General features: G+C 55.4%; 1 protein-coding gene across 1 annotated transcript in view; it reads right to left on the bottom strand.

Annotated features, from left to right (window-relative positions):
- Positions 1-17,765: 17,765 nt before the first annotated feature.
- Positions 17,766-20,565, bottom strand: part of ENTHD1 (ENTH domain containing 1) — a 71,520-nt gene continuing 68,720 nt past the window's right edge. The window contains exon 6 of the mRNA XM_036457824.2: positions 17,766-18,947. Within this exon, the coding sequence (XP_036313717.1) occupies positions 18,334-18,947 (614 nt within the window). The 3' untranslated portion in view covers positions 17,766-18,333. The remainder of the gene's footprint in view (positions 18,948-20,565) is intronic.

Genomic DNA, 20,565 nt, shown 5'->3' with positions numbered 1-20,565 from the left:
GATGGGGCCCAGCCTACTGACCTCTAAAAAACGAGGTCACAGGCCCCAGGATGCTTCTCCTAGCTTCCCTTCCTCCTCCGAACCCCCACACCGAAGGCCAGGTCCCTTAAGGACTGGTGTAGGGTCCCCCAAAAGTCCTCGCTCCTCCTCTCCCCTGAAGCTGCCTCTCCTGGCGGAGGAGTGAGTGGGACGCACTCAGGGCTGGAGGGGCAGTGGGGCCTGGGAGTCCCGGTGGCTGGCGTTGAGGGGGATTGAGAAGACGGATGGCCTGTCCCTGAGCCGGGAAATGAATCTCCCTGCAAACCTCTGAGGTCGGGCGTGCAGGAGGCAGCTTTGTCCAGAGCAGCTCAGGGGAGTGACGAGGAGCAGTGGGCTGAGACGGAGGTGAGAGTCAGGAGAGCTGTCCGGGCGGGGAAGCGGGCGGTGGTTGGAAGGCAGCTAGGGCGGGAGGGGGCGGGCCTGCTGCCCTGAGTGATGGCTCTGGCGGCACCAGGTGAGGAGGCGGCTGGGAGAGCCGGCCTCGAGGATGACCCGCATCAGCCGGAGACCACTTCCCTGAAGCCACGACTGCCACGGCCTCCTCTCCTGGGCCCCGAGGCCAGGAGCTCCCAGGAGGGCTGGGACCCACAGAGGGACAGAGGCAGGGCTCGGGCCCCTGCTATCCTCGGGGCAGGCGTTTGTTCTTTTAAAAAATAAAAATAAAAATATTTTATTGATTTTTTACAGAGAGGAAGGGAGAGGGAGAGAGAGTTAGAAACATCAATGAGAGAGAATCATCGGTCTGCCGCCTCTTGCACACCCCCACTGGGGATGTGCCTGCAACCAGGGTACATGCCCTTGACCGGAATCGAATCTGGGACCATTTAATCCACAGGCCAAGGCTCTATCCACTGAGCCACACCGGTTAGGGCGAGGCGTTTGTCCTTGGTATCTGTCCTTTTCCTGGGGCGGGGGTGGGGGGTGGGGGTGAGGGGATGGGGGGCAGGGCGGTGTCTAGGCACCAGCACCCGCTGTGGGGGCCCAGGTCACACAGCCAGTGCTTAGCGGCGTGGGGATTCGAACAACAAGCGGGTTAATTCAGAGCCCAGCTTTCTGTCCCGGGTCCCTGCGGGGAAGCTCAGGAAGGCTCACCTCGCCTCCGAGGTGCTCTTGAAAGCATCTCCGGGGCCGCGGGGAGGGGCTGCACCGCCACGCTCGCACCCCTATCCTGAGCGGGCGCTGGAGGTTCCTCCACTCAGGAGCGGGCTCACAGTGGCCTGGGTCCCAGGCGGCAGGCGGGCCCAGCGCTGAGGACCTGGACACTGACTCAGGCCCAGAACAGGGGCTCAGGCTGGGGGTGCCGGGAGGGGGCGGGGACTCCCCTCTGCCCAGCGCCTGCTGGAGCCGGGGGTAGGCAGACACTGGTTCTCCCCACTTTGCAAACGAGAGATGGAGTGGGAGTGGGGTGTATGTGTGTGTGTGGGGGGGAGGTCAGGGGAGGCTCAGCATCCTGCCTTTGGAGGTCCCCAGTGGCTATGAAGTTCAGGTACAGTTCAAACCGCGATTTCCGCCTCGCCCGCCCGAGGGCACGGAGGGCACACGTCTGGCTCCTCCGTTAGTGCTTCATCGCTCCCAGCCCTTCCCAGGAGCAGGAGGCAGGCTGGTGCCCGCAGCGCCCAGGGAGCTGCCTGTCCAGCCTGGCCCTCGTACGCGCTCTGCCTTCTGAGGACCAGCGGGGCCGAGGGCCTGTAAAGAGGGACCTCCTCCCCATGCAAGCCCCCCGCATCCAGACAAGATCCGAGCTGGCCTGAGAGACGGACCAGGACCCACGTCCGAAAGGGAGAGGGTGGAGTCTGTCCCGGTACCTCGTCTGGAGCCTGGAATCGGCACGGAAACCTCTGACGTTCACAGAGGTCCCCACATACCCCGCCCAAGCCCAGCGAGGCCCTGCCCCGGGTGGGTGGCCTGAAAAGCCCCATCAACATCCCCCATCGGAGACCAGGCCTCTGCCCTCCAGCCTCTGGAAGGGGAGGAGGTGCTGGGTGGACGGGAGGCCAGGGTGGGGCCCATGCCCTCTCTCTGGACCTCAGCGTCCTCACCGCTGGACGGCAGCATCTTCCTGCCGCCAGTAACCTGAGGGTTCTGAGGGGCCCCGGCCGCTCTCACTCAGCGCCCCTTCTCCTCCCGCCCTTCTCCCCGGCCCGGCAGCCTGGGGAGGGCGGCTGGCTGCTTGGGGCTCCCTGGCCCCCGGCCCCCGGCCCCCATGGGCTCAGGGATGGCAGCCTCTGCCTGCCCCGATTTTAATGGTCTCCGTGCGGGTCTGTCTCCACCCGGAGCCTGTTAAACACGGGGCCATGCTCAGCCCTGACGCCCCTTTTCCCGGGGAAACGTCTGAGCAGCTCACAAACAGGGCCCAGGAGGGCTCTGGAGGGCTCTGGGGAGCGCGGTTAGGTTGCCTGTGATATGTTAATAGAAGTGCCGCTGCCCGGAGCTGCCTTCATTAGGGACCAGGTGTAGCCACCGGGGCCTCTTCCCGGCTCCGAGGGTAACAACGGCCTGCTGCCACCACCCCCCCCCCCCAGCCTCCCGCCTCCCCGTGTCCCTGCCTCCCCACCCGAGGCTGCAGCCCCCGGCGCTGGGACCTGCTCGGCTCTCAGTGGCCCGCCCGGAGCCAAAGGGCAGCCGGAGCCTGGCCTCTTGACCTTCCTCTGCGCCCAGACCACCGACCACCCGGCGGGCGGGCGGACCCGCCTCCTCATCCCTCCCCAGCACCCAGCCTCCCTCCCCCACCTCCTGGGAGCCACTTTAAGTGCAAATGAGTCGGAATGCACCAGCCTCTCACCTTTGGCAGCTCCCCAGAGCTTTCGGAATAAATAAGGCTCCCTCTGCCTCCCTGCCTTCCTCCCCTTCCCTCCCTCTCCTCCCTCTCCCTCCTCTCCCCTTACCTCAGCTGCCCTCTGCCCATGCCCCCCGCCTTCTCTCCCGTTTCCTGCCCTGAAAACCCAAGGCAACTGCAGCCCCCTCTGCCCCCCACTTCTCCCCTCCCCTCCCTGATGCCCCGGGCTCTGCGGGCTGCGAAATGTCACACTGGGTGAAAACTTTTATTTCCCAACTTATGTAAGCCTTCCCGCAATGCCTCCCCGCCCCCCCAGACACCCTGCCGCGGGCTCCCGCCCCACGGAGCCGCTGAGGACAATAAGCCTCACGCATTCCCGAGCGAGGCGGTGTCCGCGCCTTCTCCTCATCACTGCGGGGCCAGTACAGGACTGGGGGTGGGTGGGGGGCAGCTGTGCCCACAGCCTCGACCACAGCCCCACCGAGACGCATGCCAGACGGCGGGGCCTGTCGAGCACTCTCTTGCCCGTCTTGGTGGCCGTGCTCCTTCCATTCCTCAGAAACCGCCCAGGCCTCCCCACGGACACGACAGGGGTCCCAGGCAGGTGCACCCGGGTCAGAGGTCGGACAGGAGCCTGGAGGAGATGTGAGGGGCGGGGACACGGGATCTGAGTCCGTGTGGGAGGCAGCTGCAGGCCCGCAGGGAAGACAGAGTTGCACAGACCCTCTGGGGGGTCAGGTCCTGATTTCAAAGGTCTGGGCGGTGCCCCCTGTGCCCAGAGCAGGAGGCGGGTGGTGGTGCCCTGGAAGGGAGTGTAGGCGCACAGTGGGTGCTGAGGGTGCATAGCCCAGGACAGGGGCTTGGCTGGGGTTGGCTGTTTGCAAACCTCTCTGAAGGCAATTTAAATAAGGATCCAGGGGGAACTCCCCCTCGGGGCTCCCTCTGGAGTGGTGCCCTCTGCGCCTGCCCCTCTGCATGCCAGCCCCACCCTCACCCAGCAGCGTGGCTCCCGATATCCTGAGGCTTTGCCTGCGCCGCTCTCTCACTCCTCACCTGGACACACAGACCAGCACCGTCCCAGGCCTCTCAGCGTCTGCGGGGTCCCAGCCAGAGGCCGTTAGCCCCGGTCCCCCTGGGGTGCCCAGCTGGTCTCCTGCGGGGAGGGATCCCCTTTCCCAGGGGCTGGAACAAGCTCCCTTTGGATGGACATACATGCAGCTCTGTGCAGACCGAACATAGATCGGGGGGCCACCCCCAGGTGAACTGCGGAGAGCTACCCCCACCCCACCCCACCCCATCCTCCCGGCCCCAAGTGTCCCTCTGCGGCCAGCCTTGAGGATGGAGGGCGTATCATGATTAAGGAAACTGGCAAATTCCTTACAGAAATGAGGCTCAGAGGGTGGGTCGGGTTGAGCTTCAGAGTCCTGTCTCTGGGGAGGGGCCCCCGGACCCTCCCTCCCACGGTGGCAGCCGCAGAGAGAGCCGGAGTCGGAGCTCTGTCCCAGGTTCCAGCCTAGCACGACCCCTACCTAACCCGGAAGCTGGTCTCATTTTCCTTCCTCCGTCCCTGCTCCAGCTCAGTGACAACGAGGCCAGAAATCGTGGACTTCACAGTCTGCCAACCACGGCCCTAACCGCTTAGCAACACTGGGCAGGGCAAGACAGCCTTTCAGAGGAACAGCCTTCAGCCTTAAAGAGAAGAGCATTCCGGTTCAGGCTGCAGCGATGAGAGGGGCCAGCCACAGAGAGACAAACACTTCCGCTGCCATGTCAGCGCGGTGCCCGGAGGGACGGCCACGGAGCCGGGACGGAGGGCGGGGCTGCGGACGGGGAAGTGTTTCCGGGCGATGGGCACCTTCCCCTGTGGGTGATGAGAGAACCGTGGGGATGGGTGGTGCTGATGGCGCACCCATCTGCACCCTTACAGAGATTAAGATGGTAAGTTTTGTGTACATGTTACCACAATTAAAAAAAAAAAAAAAAAGCCACGTTTTGGGATGGAAAATGAGGGGATGGAGACGTACCTCATTTCCAGAAAACAGTAACGGGGTGTGTGTGTGTGTGTGTGTGTGTGTGTGTGTGTGTGTGTGTTTCCCTTAGACAGAGACACGTAAAGGCGGGGCCGTGAGTGGGACTGGGACGGAAGGTGCCGTCCAGGAAGCTGAAGTGTTTGCAGCCCCCAGGCCAGTGCCCTTCACCTGGGAGAGAAGCCGGTGCCGCCGGTAACATTTTAAAAGGTCAGCACCAAGCGGAATGTCAGCCGCTGCCTAAATGCATGATAATAGCAGATTTAAAAATTAATTACAGGGCCTCTCCTGCTCCGTGGGTGCGGGGCCCGGGGCGCCCTCCGAGGGGCCGGCCTCAGAAAGCCGTTCCCGGTGGCTTTGTTCTCAGGCCCAGCTCGGCGCTGCTTCAGGCCATTATCCCGGCCAACAACATGCTCTGAAATGAAACATGCCCTAATTGGACGCGAAGGGAGACACCTTCTGGGTCCGGAGCCCAGCCGGGAGTCAGAGCTGGACTGAGCCGAGGGCGGGAGGAAGAGCAGTCCGGCCGGGCGCCTGGGACCGTCCTCAGCTCCAGGACCCTAAGCTCCAGAGCCCGGGAAGGTGGACAGAGCGCCGTGGAGCGCCCACCCCCGCCGCGGGCTTCCCACCGGGCGCCTGGCTGACACTCTCCCCGTTCCCAAGGAGGCCCTGGGTTCGTGTGCATCTTCCTTCGCTCACTCACGCACGAATCTCTCTATCAGCCAGTATGGCGAGGTTCTGCTGCAGTGACAACAGCGGCATGCACCAGCCAACACACATTCATGCTACGTGTCTTTTTAAATTCTAATTTATCTTTATGGTTGACAGTATCACAGATGTCCCCAGTATGGTTTTCCCCAGGGACCCCTCATCCCCAGGCCTTCACCACGCTATTATGCTACGTGTCTCTTGCCAGCCAGCCGGCAAGCACCACATCTTCCACTGTGGGCCCCGGGCCATTCCACGCCAGGAAACGTGACTCGCAAAGGGTTTGGCCGTGTTTGAAGTGACCCTCCGGGGAGTGGGGAGCGCAGCTGTGCCTGGTGCTGGGGGGGAGAGGGGCCGGATGATTCCATCCACATGGTGTGCTCTCCTGCTTGCTCTGCTGGGTTGTCCTCCGGATGGAGGAATTGCATGTGATGCACTTTGCAAGTCATCAAGTCCTCCCGGGTGTAAATGGCGCATGAGATATACAAATGTAAGGTACGAATATATTATTATTTTTTAAAATATCTTTTATTTAGGAAGAGGGATAGACAATTAGAAACATCGAAGAGAGAGAAACATCCATCAGCTGCCTCTTGCACACCCCCCACTGCGGATGTGCCCCCCCAACCAAGGTACATGCCCTTGACCGGAATCGAACCTGGGACCCTTGAGTCCCCAGGCCGACGCTCTATCCATTGAGCCAAACCGGTTTTGGCTGAATGCATTCTTACTGTTGCTATTGTGACGTCAATAACCTCTCCTGTGTCTCACTCTGGGCAAGAACCAGCCGTGACCGACCGTCAACCAGAGTCGGGAGGCGCTCCTCCCGCCGGGACCCAGACGCCGAGCAGACGCGGCTCTGTCAGCCTGCTCCCCGCGCCTGCCTTCTGGTGTCTGAGCGTCATTAGGTCTTTCTCTCCCTCCGCTGAAATTTCTATCATTGCCCAATCCCAAAGCCACAGAGGCACCCGTTTTAATAGAGCTGGGCCCCTGAGCCTGCGAGCGAGGCATCGCGATGCTCAGCTACGGATGGAAGCGCCGCCTCCACGTGCCGGCTTTCACCATGGGGGGCGGGGAGGGGGGGCAGGGGCGAGCTCAGGCCCGGCAGGCCTTTCATCCATGGGATTTGGGGGGGGGGGGCTCCCCGGAGGAGCTCCGGGGGAGAGCATTCAGAGGCCCGGCGCCCGTGTAATTGGCTCGGTCTTGCTGGCCCTGGCCCTGCCCCAAGGTGATGCGGTAGGATGGAGAGCAGAGCTTTAGAGGAAACTCATCAACCAAGAGTTTGACAACCTCCAAACGTTCCCAGATGCCTGTGCTTGAGGCTTCTGCTCGCCATCGTGTTTCTGTATTCTCTCCCTCAGCCCAGGCCCTTCCCCCAGCTGCTCCGTCTTTTCCCTCATCCTTTTAGCTGATGTTTCTCATTCTGCACCGCCCCCCCCCCCCCCCCCCCCGACCGTGTCCCCAGGTTCTCTCTCTGCACTTCTTCTCTGAGAGGACGTGCAGTGCACGCAGCTGCGGGAACCCTGGGCCAGGCAGTCCTGCTCTCGGTCCCTGCCTCTGACCCTCACAGTGCGTGCTCCCGGCCAGTTCCCAAACCTCTCTGAGTCCAATTTCCTTCCGAGCCGGGGGAGGAGCGCCTGGTTTACAGAGCTTGCCGGGTGACTGTGATAACCTCGTGCCTTCCTGTCCTCCCTCTCCTCCCCCCACGGCCACCCGGCCCAAGACCCAGGCCACCCTCCTTGGGCTCCCCAGTCCCCCGCGTTCCCTGCCCTGCAACTCAGCCCACGGGGCCCTGGCTCAGCCCTGCCCTGAAGCCCCCACCCCATCTCAGCTCCTCTGTGGGCGGAGGGGAGGGCCAGGAGGAGATCCTCAGGGGGGGACCCAAAAAGGCAGCTTGGACACAGCTGCGTCGCTTTAAGAGACGTAGAGAGAAAGGCGGAGCCTTGAGTTTCGGGCCTCTGGCCTGTGGCTCGTTCAGAGGCTGGGCCAGGCGGGCCCAGGGCACAGAATTACCCTCCAGTTAATGCTCAGTCCCCTCGAGCGGCTCCCTCCCCGGTGTGGCTCACCCGTGGGCCCCATTCTCTCCCACTTTCACGGCTGGGACACGCTCCGTGGGACCATCGCTCGGGGTGACCTGGTGGACCTCACTCCAGGCCTCCAGCCTTCTCTGACATCCCCGGGCCCACCGGCTCAGCCGCGCCCGCGCTCCCTCCCAGCCTCTGTGAGCCGTTTGGAAATCTAGACTTGGGGTCCTGGGACTTCGCTTGCAGCCTCTTTGGGGTGCCACTTCTGCCACCGTGGGCCTGCCTCCTCCTCATCTCTGCAGCCTGCTCCCAGCACCCCTAGTATGGCCTCGGGCCTTGCCAGCAAGGTCTGGCCACACACAACCTCTCCTCTGTGAGTTTATGGTCCCCGAGACGCTGGTGCATTTTTCTGTCCTGAATGGACACCCCCAGGTGGACACACTGGCCTCCGCCGGCCTCTCCAGCCTTATTTCCCCTCTACTCTTCTTTCTCCTCTCCCGGGCTCTTTCTGTCCCTGTGCTGTGCCCACCACGGCTGGGGAAGCCCCTCCATCTTTCCAAGCCTCGGTCTCCCCATCTGCCAGAGGGAGGAGAATGGATTATTTCAAGGGGTAAAGGCGTCCACAGGGGAAAGTACCCGCCCTCCTGGGTGTTGGTTGAATGAACAAATGAATGAATAAATGAATGAATGAATGAATAAACACTTGAAGTCTGGTCCCTTTCGATTGGACTTTTTACAAATCAGTCTCCTCCGGCTTGAACGGGTCTGGAAAAGCTGATAAGGCAGGTGTTTCTAAACCTCTAACACCAAGGTGGTGGTGACCCCAGCGGTGACCCTGGCAAGGGGCTGCCCTCCTGAGAGGGACGATTTTCAGAAAGTGTCAGTCGGGCCCTGAGCAGAGAGACCTGTGCTCTGAATGCCGCTCCTCTCCTCTGAATGCTGCTCCTCTCCTCAGAATGCTGCTCCTCTCCTCTGAATGCTGCTCCTCTCCTCAGAATGCTGCTCCTCTCCTCTGAATGCTGCTTCTCGGGGTGCCGGCCCGGTGGCAGGGCAGACGATGCGGCTCGGCAGACACAAAAGCCCACGCACCTCGGGGCCTGGAGGGACACCGCGACAGCCAATTAGGGCCAGGCACGGCATTCGGCCGGTGTCCTTGTCACAGGAGGCAGCCCGCCGGCCGGCTCAGTGCCCCTGGGTGATTCTGGAAACCTAGGCGCTGAGAGATGCGTCTCCCTGTCGGCTGATGGAACCACAAAGTCAGCGCAGGAAGCACCTGCTTGTGGGGCCGTTGCCTGGGTGACAGTGTCAGGTCAACTGAAAACCTGACGTGTGTGAGGTCTGTGGGACTCACTGGGATGGAAGGACAGGGCTGATCTTTATCGGGCACCTACTATGTGCGAGGCAGCGCGTGGGTACGTTTTTATTGCATTCCCATAATAACCGGGCGATTAACTTTCTTTTCTTTCTTTCTTTTTAAAAAAAAATATATTTTATTGATTTTTTTCAGAGAGGAAGAGAGAGGGGTAGAGAGTTAGAAACATCGATGAGAGAGAATCATCAATGAGCTGCCTCTGGCACACCCCCCACTGGGGATGTGCCCACAACCAAGGTACATGCCCTTGACCGGTATCGAACCTGGGACCTTTCAGTCTGCAGACCGACGCTCTATCCACTGAGCCAAACCGGTTTCAGTGGGTGATTAACTTTCGATGCAGGTGAAGGGACAGAGGCGAGGCGCCCGTCAGCCCTGTCTGACCCCACACTGTGCGTATCCCATGAGCCTGCTGAGCCTGCATGGATGAGAGGCAAGACAAGAATGACCGGCCGTGGGGCCGGCTGCCCCCTCGGGACTGGATCAATCTGGGTGGGTGCCTGCAGGAGGGCCTGTTTTATGGACGTGTTTGTTCACATGTGAGGAGAAGAGATGCTATGGGTGGGGCACAGGGATTGGGATGGGCTGCATTGTGTCTCCTGAAAAATAAACGGTGAGTTCTGACCCCCAGGACCCCACACAGACCCGGTCCAGTATGAAGGGTGTCCTTATCAGAGAGGGACACGCACGGGGGGTGGGGGGGGTGCGATGGGACACGGGGTGAAGGCCAGGGGGAGGCAGAAGCAGAGGAAGGCGGAGGGAGGCCTGGAATATTCCACTCAGCCCTCAGGGAGCACCAACCTGCCAGCCCCCCGCCCCACCCCAGACCCTGGCCTCCGGAGCTGTGACGTCACACATCTGCTCTTTCAGGCCCCCACGCCTGTGGCACTTCGTTCTGGCCGCTCTGGGACACGAATGCAGGGGTGTGGCTGTGGCTTCCGCTCTCCTGTTGGCGCATTCGGCCCTGGCGTGGCTTGGACAGGCCACTCTCTCAGCAAGGTCAGCCGACCTCCCGGTGGGAGGGTTTTGGTGGCAGCCCGGGTATCACCAGCACTGCCACCGGAAGTCACACACCCTCGGCCCCAGGGAGCGTGGTGAAGACAGTGTTCTCATCCCATCTCCCGCCCGCTGTGCTGCGATGCCCGAGGGGCTGGCCAGGGAGACCTGAGAGCAGGTTCGAAGTGACAAACTTCAGGGCGAACTGCACACACCAGAGGGAGATCCCAGAAAGGCACCTGCTCACTCCTAACTCTGCCCACCATGGGGTTATTTTGACACTAGAGACCCGGTGCATGGAAATTTATGCACTGGAGGGGGTTCCTCAGCCCAGCCTGCCCCCCTCACAGTGTGGCAATCAGGGGAAGGCGTTGCCTCCATCACACCTCTGCTGCTGCCACTGCCAGCAGCGCAAGCCTCAGATGGCCCTGGTTACCTGAGCCTCAGGTTGCCCTCAGTAGCTGGGCAGCTGACATCTGAGGCTTGCCTGTGCCTCAGGCATCAGCGGGCAGTTGCCATTTGAGGCTTGTCTGCTCCTAGGGCTGGCCCTGGGTGGCTGGGGGGCTGAGGGGACTGGGGGACACTGGAGGCAGGCACACAGAGCTGCCAGACTTGCCCGGGGGTGGACCTGGCCGTGCCGTGTGCCTGCCACCCCTGCAGGGCTGAGGGGACTGGGTGCTACCATCTTGTGGCTGTGGGTGCCGCCATCTTTGAGGGTGTGACAGTCAATTAGCATATCCCCTCCTTATTGGCTGTGGGTGCCGCCATCTTTGTGAGGGTGTGACAGCCAATTAGCATACTCCTTTCTTTATTAGATAGGATTCTTTAAATTTGGGAGTTCTTATGAATAGATGAATGAATGAATGAACTCATTGCTCATTAATATTCAAGCCTCTACTTTATTTTTCCATGTGGGACTGGTGATGGGCTAGGAAGCGGGCATGTGCTGCTTATGTTCCAACATTAGACAGCAGGGGGGTATGGCTGAGAACCTGGGCTTGCAAAGACTGTCATTTAGGCATCTAGACAGAATCACAGGGACAGCCACCTCCCCCTTCAGCTCGCCTCAGGAATGCGAGGGGCCTGGTCTCCGGGGAACACAGTTTCCAGTAACCCTGGCTTGGCGGGGGAAGACGGGGAGATGAATGAGCCACAGAAAACACTAATTTCCGTACATTAGAGATGATAGGATATGCTAATGGCTTACACAAAGCTCATCTACAAGATGAAGAGTATAACAGACAACTCTAAGGGCAGAGGCGCCACTGTGAGTCTTTGGCAGCCGATCAGAGTCTGGGCGCTTCCCTGTGCTTTCAGAGAGGAAAGAGCTGGAGGCGCCTGGCCCCCCAGGAGACAACACCTCCAGCATCCAAAACCCGGGGAGGCCCTCACTCGCTGCCCAGGGCGGTGTGACCCGGAGCAGGTGCCTCAGCCTCTCCGGGGTCCCAGTCCTTCATCTGCCTGGCTCTCCGAGGAGCCATGACGCTGAACAGAAATGTATCTCCCCTACCGCCTGGAAGCACAAGGCCGGGGAGATGGGAACAATCGCGAGGGGACTGAACTGTGAGCAGCGGAAACCGGAGATAAATAGCCAGTTGCTCCCTCTGCAGCTTCCTAAAGCACTTCACCAGAGGAAACCCACAGGCCCCGGATGAGGCTTGCCAGCCCAGCCGGCCTACAGGGCAGGTAAGGAGCCTTTTGCTCCTGAGCCGCATGCCCTGGCTGTCCCGGGGACGGTGGCTGGCTACAGCGGTTAATGCAGCGTCCCCTCCAACAGAGCAGTGACAGAGCAGAGAGCCCGCTCAGCAGTGCTCCCCAGCCAACAGGTGAGGAAGCTAGCATGCATCTGCCAGCCTCCGAGGGGCCGGACAGCCGTGCTCAGCAAAGGGGGGGCTCTCAGAGAGCCGCCTCCCGCCCGGCCCCTCTGCAGCCGGAAAAGCCCGTCCGCCCTGCGGGCTCCAGAGGCTCCTGTTTTTCGGGGGCGCCGTGTGGATGCTGATGGATGGAAGGCGCGGCTTGTGCATCTTCTGTGCGGGCCCCTTGCCTCGTAGACACAGGAAGTTTGGGCTTCACGTTTCCCAACCACTCGGGGGACTGTGCCCTCTTGCACGGTCCCCAGAGGGGTCAGCAGGGAGGGGGTTGTCTGCCATACCTGCCTTCCATCCCAGACCAGCCGTCACCCCTAATCCCGCCTCTTTCAGGCTCAAGTCAGCATCTCAGTTGTGTCCCATCGTGTCCCTTCGCCAAAGGCTTTTGAACTGCCAGCCAATGCTGCGGGCAGTGGCTCTGTCACCGACCGGCCACTCTGCCCTGTGTAGGGGCCAGAGGCCGCGGGGGCTCCTCCCTCTGCCGGTTCCGCGCATCTTGGGAACGTGTGCTCTTCCAGCTGCGTGGTCATCCCCACACGTGGCTTCCTCCAGGGCGTTGCTGTTTCCAGTCCAGTCCCCCCTCCGTGTTCAGTTTTGGGAGTTCGGGGTTAATTCCGCCAGCTCCTCGGGGTGGGTGGCTGCTCCGGAGCCTCTGGGGCCCAGGGGAGTGGAAGGGACGCAAATAGCCATCATTACCAAAGACGAGGAAGCTAACCGCTGGGAGACACTGCTAAGTGCTCCCACCATCTTCCTAATGAAGTATGAACATATTACTGTGAGGGAATGGAATCCAGAGCTAATTTTGTGTTGGTTTCTGGCTGCTCTGTGTGGCTTCCAAGTGCAAATTACACTCTCCAGCGGCAGAGGCCCGCCGGAGACATGGAAATGCCCACGGCTGGGCCGAGCCTGCGAGAACCGTCCCCAATTAAAACCGCGTGTGTGCGGCTGCATGACATTAATTAGGTGAAAAGAGAGAAAACGGGACAGGCTCTCATCTCCAAAGCAGCCCTTCCTGTGCTCTCGCTCTGCCCCAGCCGCTGCTAATTTGGGTCTAGACATGAAAGAGGGCAAGGAAGGGCTGGGGGTGTGAGGGAGGCAGCCGGCGTCTCAGAAACAGGGGGACCAGCCGAAACCAGTTTGGCTCAGTGGATAGAAAGTCCTGTGGACTGAAAGGTCCCAGGTTCGATTCCGGTCAAAGGCATGTACCTTGGTTGCGGGCACATCCCCAGTCTGGGGTGTGCAAGAGGCAACTGATTGATGATTCTCTGTCATTGATGTTTCTAACTCTCTATCCCTCTCTCTTTCTCTCTGTAAAAAATCAATAAAATATATTAAAAAAAAAGAAACAGGGGCACCAGCGGAAGAAGACCCGGAGGTCTGGGGTGGCTGCTCCTGCAGAGCCTCCTGGAGTGAGGGGGGCGGTGACCAGCTGGGGAACAGGAGGCAGAAGGAGAGGGCACGTGAGGAAGGCGAGGCTCCAGCTCCTCCCCGGGAAAGCGGACCTGCCTGTCTTTCCGCTTTCCTGTCCCTGTCAGTGGCCACTGCCCACCCGGCCACCCTGACCCTGCACAGGGAGGCCGTGTGATCACGTGGTTGCACGCACAAGCTCCACACCAAGACAGACCAGGGTTCAAGGTCTGGCTTTGACCCTTACCCCTTCCCGTGTGGCCCTGGACGAGTTCCTGAGCTTTGCGAGGCCTCTCTTTTCTCATGTGCAGTGTGACAGCACGAGGACCTTCCTGGGGAGGGTGTTGAGAGAATTAGAGTGCCTATGCTAGGGGTGTCAAACTCAATCAGAGAAGGGGCCAAAATCTAAAATCCAGCCTAAATCGCGGGCCGAATGGTTTACTGAACAGTCATAAACTGTCATTGTGATGGAAACGCAGCGGAGTGCAGTGATGACAGTGCGGTGCGGGCCACATTGCAAGGCCTGGCGGGACGGATTTGGCCCGCGGGCCTTGTGTTTGACACATGTGGCCTACGCCCTAGTCCTGTGGTCGGCAAACTGCGGCTCTCGAGCCCCATGTGGCTCTTTGGCCCCTTGAGTGGCTCTTCCACAAAATACCACGGCCTGGGTGAGTCTATTTTGAAGAAGTGGCGTTAGAAGAAGTTTAAGTTTAAAAATTTGGCTCTCAGGAGAAATTTCATTTGTTGTACTGTTGATATTTGGCTCTGTGGACTAATGAGTTTGCCGACCACTGGGCCTAGCAGGTTTGGCTCAGTGGATAGAGCATTGGCTTGCAGACTGAAGGGTTCATTTCTGGTCAAGGGCCTATGCCGGGTTGCGGGCTCCATCCCTAGTAGGGGGCATGCAGGAGTTAGCTGGAGTCTCTCTCATTATTGATGTTTCTATCTCTCTCCCCCTCCCTTCCTCTCTGAAATTGATAAAAATATATTTATTTTTTTTTTAAAAAGAGTGCTTAGAATGCCTTGTCTGTGTGGCTCTGTTGGCTGGACGTCATCCTGTACACCAAAAGGTTGTGGGGCCAATTCCCAGTCAGGGCACATATTGGGGGTGCAGGTTCTATCTCCAGACGGGGCGCATAAAGAAGGCAACCAATAGATGTTCTCTCTCACTCTGATGTTTTTCTCTCTCTGCCATCCCTGCTCTCTAAAATCAATCAGCATATTCTCAGGTGAGGATTTAAAAAAGTGCTTAGAACATTGTTAGCATTTAATAAGTGTCAACCACTATTATTACTGCTGGAGTAACAATATTAAAGCAGAATCCTGGAGCTACCCGTGTTTCCCCGAAAATAAGACATCCTCAGAAAATAAGACCTAGCACACGGAAAGATAAGACATCCCCTGAAAATAAGACCTAGCGCAACTTTGGGAGAAAAAATTAATATAAGACACTGTCTTATTTTCGGGGAAACAGGGTAGTCTTTCCCCCATTCCTACCTCTCATCGCACATTGGTAATTAATCACCGAGTCCCGAACTTGTGCTCATGCGCCTTGCCACGCGTGCTCTGAGGCGTGAGGATGCGGGAGACGAGGGGGGACAGTGCTCAGCTGCCGCACAAAGGCTCGCACAGATTGCTTTACCGCATAATGGAATTCTGCTGTGCGAAGAGCTGCGCGTGCCGGAGGCCACCGCTCTGCAATAATTACCATATCTTTGAGAACTTTCTGCATCATCAGGGAGAAAGCAGAATTCAAAATTACCCAACAAAACCGTCCTGAAAACCGAGTTTCCTCTGAGCCAATTTACTCTTTTCTGAGCCTGCCTGCTGATGAAAGGTGGCAGCCACATGCGGCCGGAACAATAAGGTGCTCGGCCTCCGCAAATTACTCTGCAAGAGATAAAAATCAGCTCCACATCTCCACACCCTTTTATCACATCTCAGAATCCACCTATGGTATTCAAAGTAAGGGAGCCTAGCGAAACAGCCCCCGGGGCCCTGAGTGTGTACCCCCTCCACCCAGCTGTTCTTTCCATCCTTTCCCCTTTAAAACGGGTGTGTGTGTGTGGGGGGGGGGGTTGGGGGGGTTTTGCACAAGAGGAGGGATCCTGGCGCAACCAGGAGCAAACCCCTGTCACCCCAAACTCTGCGGGGAGATGAGTCTCCAGGTCTCCCAAAATCCATTGAAAGCTTATTTTAATCCGTTTGTGAATGGATTTTGGGAACCCTTTAATCCTCACATTTCTCTGACATTTTATTTCCAATAGGATCCATTTCCTTGTCACTCAGTTCTTTTCTGAGAGCCAGGCCAGAAATGCCACGTGACCACCGCTGACGGGGCTGCTGGGTAAGGGCCACCGAAGTGCTCACGCTTCTGACCTGCCGTTTTGGACGTTGTGTCCTCTCGGACTCACCCAGTTCTCTCCTGCTCCCAGCTTTCGTACACGCCATTCTCTCTGCCCGGATTCCCTCTCTGCCCAGAAGATTCCCTCTGTCCTGACCTCCATTGTTCGATGAACTCCTGCTTATCCTTCCGAATTCAGTGTGGACTTCGTTTCTGCCAGGAAGTGCTCCCTGGCCTCCACATCGGAGCAGGCTGTCCCTCTGTCCCAGGCACCCCCACTCCAGCCTGTGCTTACCAAGGTCATAGGCCTTACCAGGTGCACATTGCACTCCAGTTACCCATCTGCCTCTCCGCATCTCCCCTAGACTGTAACTGAGACAGGACTGCAGCCACCCTGCTCACCATGGTGTCCCCGGAGTCTAGCAAAAGGCCGACTCCTAACCGGGGCTGCTTAGGTATCTAAAGGAGGAACACACGAGTCATTTGACAGTAAGTAAACTGTCAAGTATTTTTATTGCTGGCTGATAAGAGCCACAAGTTGCAAGTAAAGTACTTAAGAGAGTAACGTCTAATGAAGTGTTTTAAAACTGGGATAATTACAGTCAATCAGTATACCCACTTCTAAGTGAAGCCAAGTTTGCTCTATTCGTTTAATGGAGTTGGCTACATAGAAACTCAAATAAGTGCTTGCTAATTAACAAATGGCTGAATTAAAATGCACGAGCTCTAGTTAAAAATCTGAAGTTCCCATGTGCGTGTACTAAGCACAGAGCGAGTAAGATCGTTTCTCAAAGGGATGGTTTTTGTTGTCTGAGTTATTTGTGAGGTTCCTCCGAGTAACTTTCTAGACATTGGAAGCAGCATGTTTTGGTGATGGGGGTATGGGGGTGGGGAGGAAGTTGTGTCTGATCCCTGGAGGGTTTTTATTCTCCTCTCTGAGCAAGGTGCAGCTCAGAAATGTTCTAGCCCGTATACAAAGGAAATACCGCATCCTTCTATTCCCTACGAATCCACTCGTGGACCTCCCGGGTGTATGAAGAAAGCCAACAGAAGATGTCTTAGGATTTTTTTTTTTTTTTAATCCCATAAAGAAGTTTTATGGCCAACATGTCATTAGTGACATTTATTTCCTTAATCCTGGAATCCATATTTCAGCTCAAAAGTGACTTCCTTAAAAATTCCTTTGCCAGGTTAAGTCCTCAAGAACCTTTCCCGGAACTATTAGCCTTTACATTTTTGAGAAAACAAATTGATCTCTGAAATTTCTCTAGAATTCAAGCTCTGAGGACAGGAGCTACTGGTTAGCTCACCACTGTACCCCAGGGCCTGGTGCAGAGTCTTAGGAGTAACAGGAACTGAAAAAGACCAAGACCCGATGGGTAAATGATGGCAGAAGCCACTCTCTCCCCAAGGGCACTTGTTGAGTTCACCAGATTCCAACTCTCTTTCTGATACCCTGGCCCCGTGACAGGAACAGAAACCGCCTCACCCACGGTGAACTCTAGCAAGAGAGCGCCTCCAGCAAAGTCAAATCCAACGACTATGCAATGAGAATGAATTGGGGATGAACCATCCCTATGAGGAACCGAAGTCTGGGATTAAGCTGGTATTCTAGAACACTGCAACAAAGGTCTTGAGGAACCTGCACTGCCCGGCACTCTGCCCTGCCTTTCCTCCCTGGCCTCGTCTCCTCCCGCTCTCCTCTTTCCTCACTCGCCGCAGCCACCCTGGCGTCTTTGACATTCTCAAACCTGCCAAAGACCTTCCTGCTGTGCAGTCTTTGCACTAACAGTTCCCTCCAGTGCTTGACTAGTTTGCATGAAAATCAGTTCTGATTTGGGAGTGGCATCCAGGCATGACAGTATTGTTTACACGTCCTGTATTTCTTCGAAATTTGTATCAGGAATCATCTTAGCTTTTTATAGAAAGTTGTTGAAACTGAGTGATGGGTACATGCAGCCCCTTATACTGTTCCATCAACCAAATACAAAACTAACAAGAGCTTCTCCAGGGATCCTCAGGCGAAACAGGAGTGAGAAGCATTGGCCTGTAATCCCCAAATGAGACCATTCTGTTCATATAGTAATTGAGATATTTCCAGGTGAAAGGATGTTTTAATGAATTTAAAAGATACAAGATGAAAAATATCAAATTTATTTTTGAAAATACAAGAGAGTAAACATTTGAATTCACTTTGAAATATACATGAACAACAAAAACACCTGTTCCATGTTCTGTTTGTCTCAACTAAATTCCCAAACAACATGGCATCCATAAGGAGGGGAAGGTTCTGGCCCTTGGTTTGCAGAACACAAACATGGCATGAGGAGATGTAAAACCCATGCCCCAGACTCAATCTTCCTAACTCAAGGCAAAGGCTTGTTGCCAATGACACCCCACACAGATGAGAAGTAAAGGGCCTCTCACTGCCAGCTCACCCCAGACCTCTACAATACTCATTTCCCCTGTGAGGGCTTACCTTAACTTGCACTGCTGTTTAAATGTATTTTGACTTAAAGAACATGGAAGAATGAAATTCTCTTCAGTTTCAAGTGAATTAATATCTAAATCTGAAAATATTATCAAAGGTGAACCTTTTCTGTTTGAAAAAAATAAACCACCCAAGTGAATTTATTGATGTGAAAGATACTTGTTATTAAATCTGACAAAGAAAAACCAAACTGTCAGTCTATTTCGCCATAGTAATGAGAGTCTATCGCACGCTAACTCAGTGTCGGGGAAGTGGAACCACATGAGCTCTATCAGATTTGGTTAGTGGGGTGACTCTATTGGACCTGAGCTCTCCTCAGAGGACTGGGGCAGCGGCGAAGCTGTGCTGGCTTGTGGGCTATTCCCACTCATTCTTACCAGATGGCTGTTGATGACACAAAGTTCTTGTATCACCATACTCAGGTCTTCGTGTAGTTTGACTATTGCATTTTTTACCTCCCCTAGAAGACCCTGAATGGAACTGTTTGCTTTAGGCTCCTGAGGCAGGCCTTTGGTTGTCTGGAAACTAGGACAGGGCACAGAGGTGAAGTGGTCTACACTTTGGGTGGAAAGCCCTGCCCAATTACTGCTGGAAATAGGACTTATCTTCTTTTTAGCAGAATCAGAGTTATCTGGAAGACTTTCCAGTAGATTGAAGTTGTCCGTTTCTTCATCAGAAGACAGAGGGCTCCTAGGAGCAAAGGGGTGACGAACCCTGGCTTTCTTATCTTTATCTTCAAAGAAGACAGAAGAAGACTGTTGATGGGACAAAGCCCAGTAGGAAGGTCCAGTCAAAATCCGCGGTAAGAGAGGAGCACACTTGTCCGGAGAGGCCGAGCCAGGAGACGATATGGAGAGAGTAGAAAAGGAGGATGTCCCCTCAGAGGTGGTTGACACTAAAATGTATAAACGAGAAAGATTATGCAACATACAAACGAGACTACTAGCTAGAATAATTTTACAGCATCAAATCCTATCTGAAAGGTCTCAACATAAATACCCTACTTAGAATTTGATGTGCAAAATAATAATAATAAACCTAAAGCAGGAAACAGAGAAAAATCTAAAGTTTTTCTAATGGAAACTAAAATAAAATGACCAATATTTATCTTCACTCTCAGATCCTGACTACCATATTTTTATATTCCACTTGTCAGAGAGAGCAGAAAGTCAAGCATTATGCCCCATTCTACTGATGGCATTTTAAGTTGACATTTAAAATATAAAGTCTGAGAAACCTGCAACTTACATTCCTTCTCCATTTTTTCTTCTACAGAGAATACTATGGCAAAACGAACAACCAACTACAGGTATCAAAAGTTGTGAAACTGATTTTTTTCTCTCAAGAGTCAAACATGTCAAGACTGAAGTCCATCTGAGATCCAGAACACTAGTGCATGCATGCAATTAGTTTTCCACAGAGAAACTGCATATAAAATAAAAAGCACTTTAAGTCTATTCTCCATAAAATTAAAGATTTAATAACATTTTAACTTTCAGGAAAAACTGTATTAAATCTCTTCAGTACTTTGTTCTAAATCATTATTTCCCAAAGTGTATTCTGAGGAATGCAGTGTGCCTGACGGTGTAACAACATGATCTGGGAAAACGGGGCTTCCGGGTCAAATCAGACTAGTGACTGCGTACGTGCCTCCCATTCAATTGGCACAGTGTTTACTCGTGTTTCCCCAGACTTTCTTGGACACAGAACTTTTTCTTGTCTCCTTGGAATGTCTATGTACATTCATTTATGAATTAGGTGGTACAAATGGTTAGTTCTAAAATCTTTGAAACTAACTCTGGACTTGCTACTTAAGTTGAAAAATAAAAAAACCTTACTCTCTTTAGTCATAGAACAGAGAAATCAATGCTTACCACTTAGCACCTATGACTTATAAATTACTTTCTTTTCTTTTAAAAAAATATATTTTATTGATTTTGTGTTTGTTTTTTTTTACAGAGAGGAATAGAGAGTTAGAAACATCGATGAGAGAGAAACATTGATCAGTTTCCTCCTGCACACCCCCCACTGGGTATGTGCCTGCAACCAAGGTACATGCCCTTGACCAGAATCGAACCTGGGACCCTTCAGTTGGCAGGCCGATGCTCTATCCACAAAGCCAAACCAGCTAGGGCTATTACTTTCTATCTTACTTTATTTCCTTTACATACTCACATCCCTTTAAACTAAATTGGACCTCTTGTAAAAATTATGGCTGGTGTAGGCGGCTTCTATTTCCTGCTTCAAAGCTTTCCAGTTCTCGGGAAAAATCCCAATCACAGAACTTTCCGGGGTGAAACGAGTCCTCTAGTGACGCAGCAGCAGGATGGGAAGGGAAGCAGCATGTCATCGGCACATGGTCAGGAGGAGACCAGCCCCCTTGAGACTCAGGCCGGCTTATCCACTGTCTCTCCTTGGGTTAAAAGGGGCACCATGCTAACGATGAAAGCCTCAACACATACTAGCCCTGAGTCACACAACATGTCCCTGCACCAGCCTCCTGTGTGGCTCTC

This window comes from Pipistrellus kuhlii, unplaced genomic scaffold, assembly GCF_014108245.1.
Source record: "Pipistrellus kuhlii isolate mPipKuh1 unplaced genomic scaffold, mPipKuh1.p scaffold_m20_p_3, whole genome shotgun sequence".
NCBI lineage: Eukaryota > Metazoa > Chordata > Mammalia > Chiroptera > Vespertilionidae > Pipistrellus > Pipistrellus kuhlii.
This window is presented reverse-complemented; position numbering and strand designations above follow the sequence as displayed.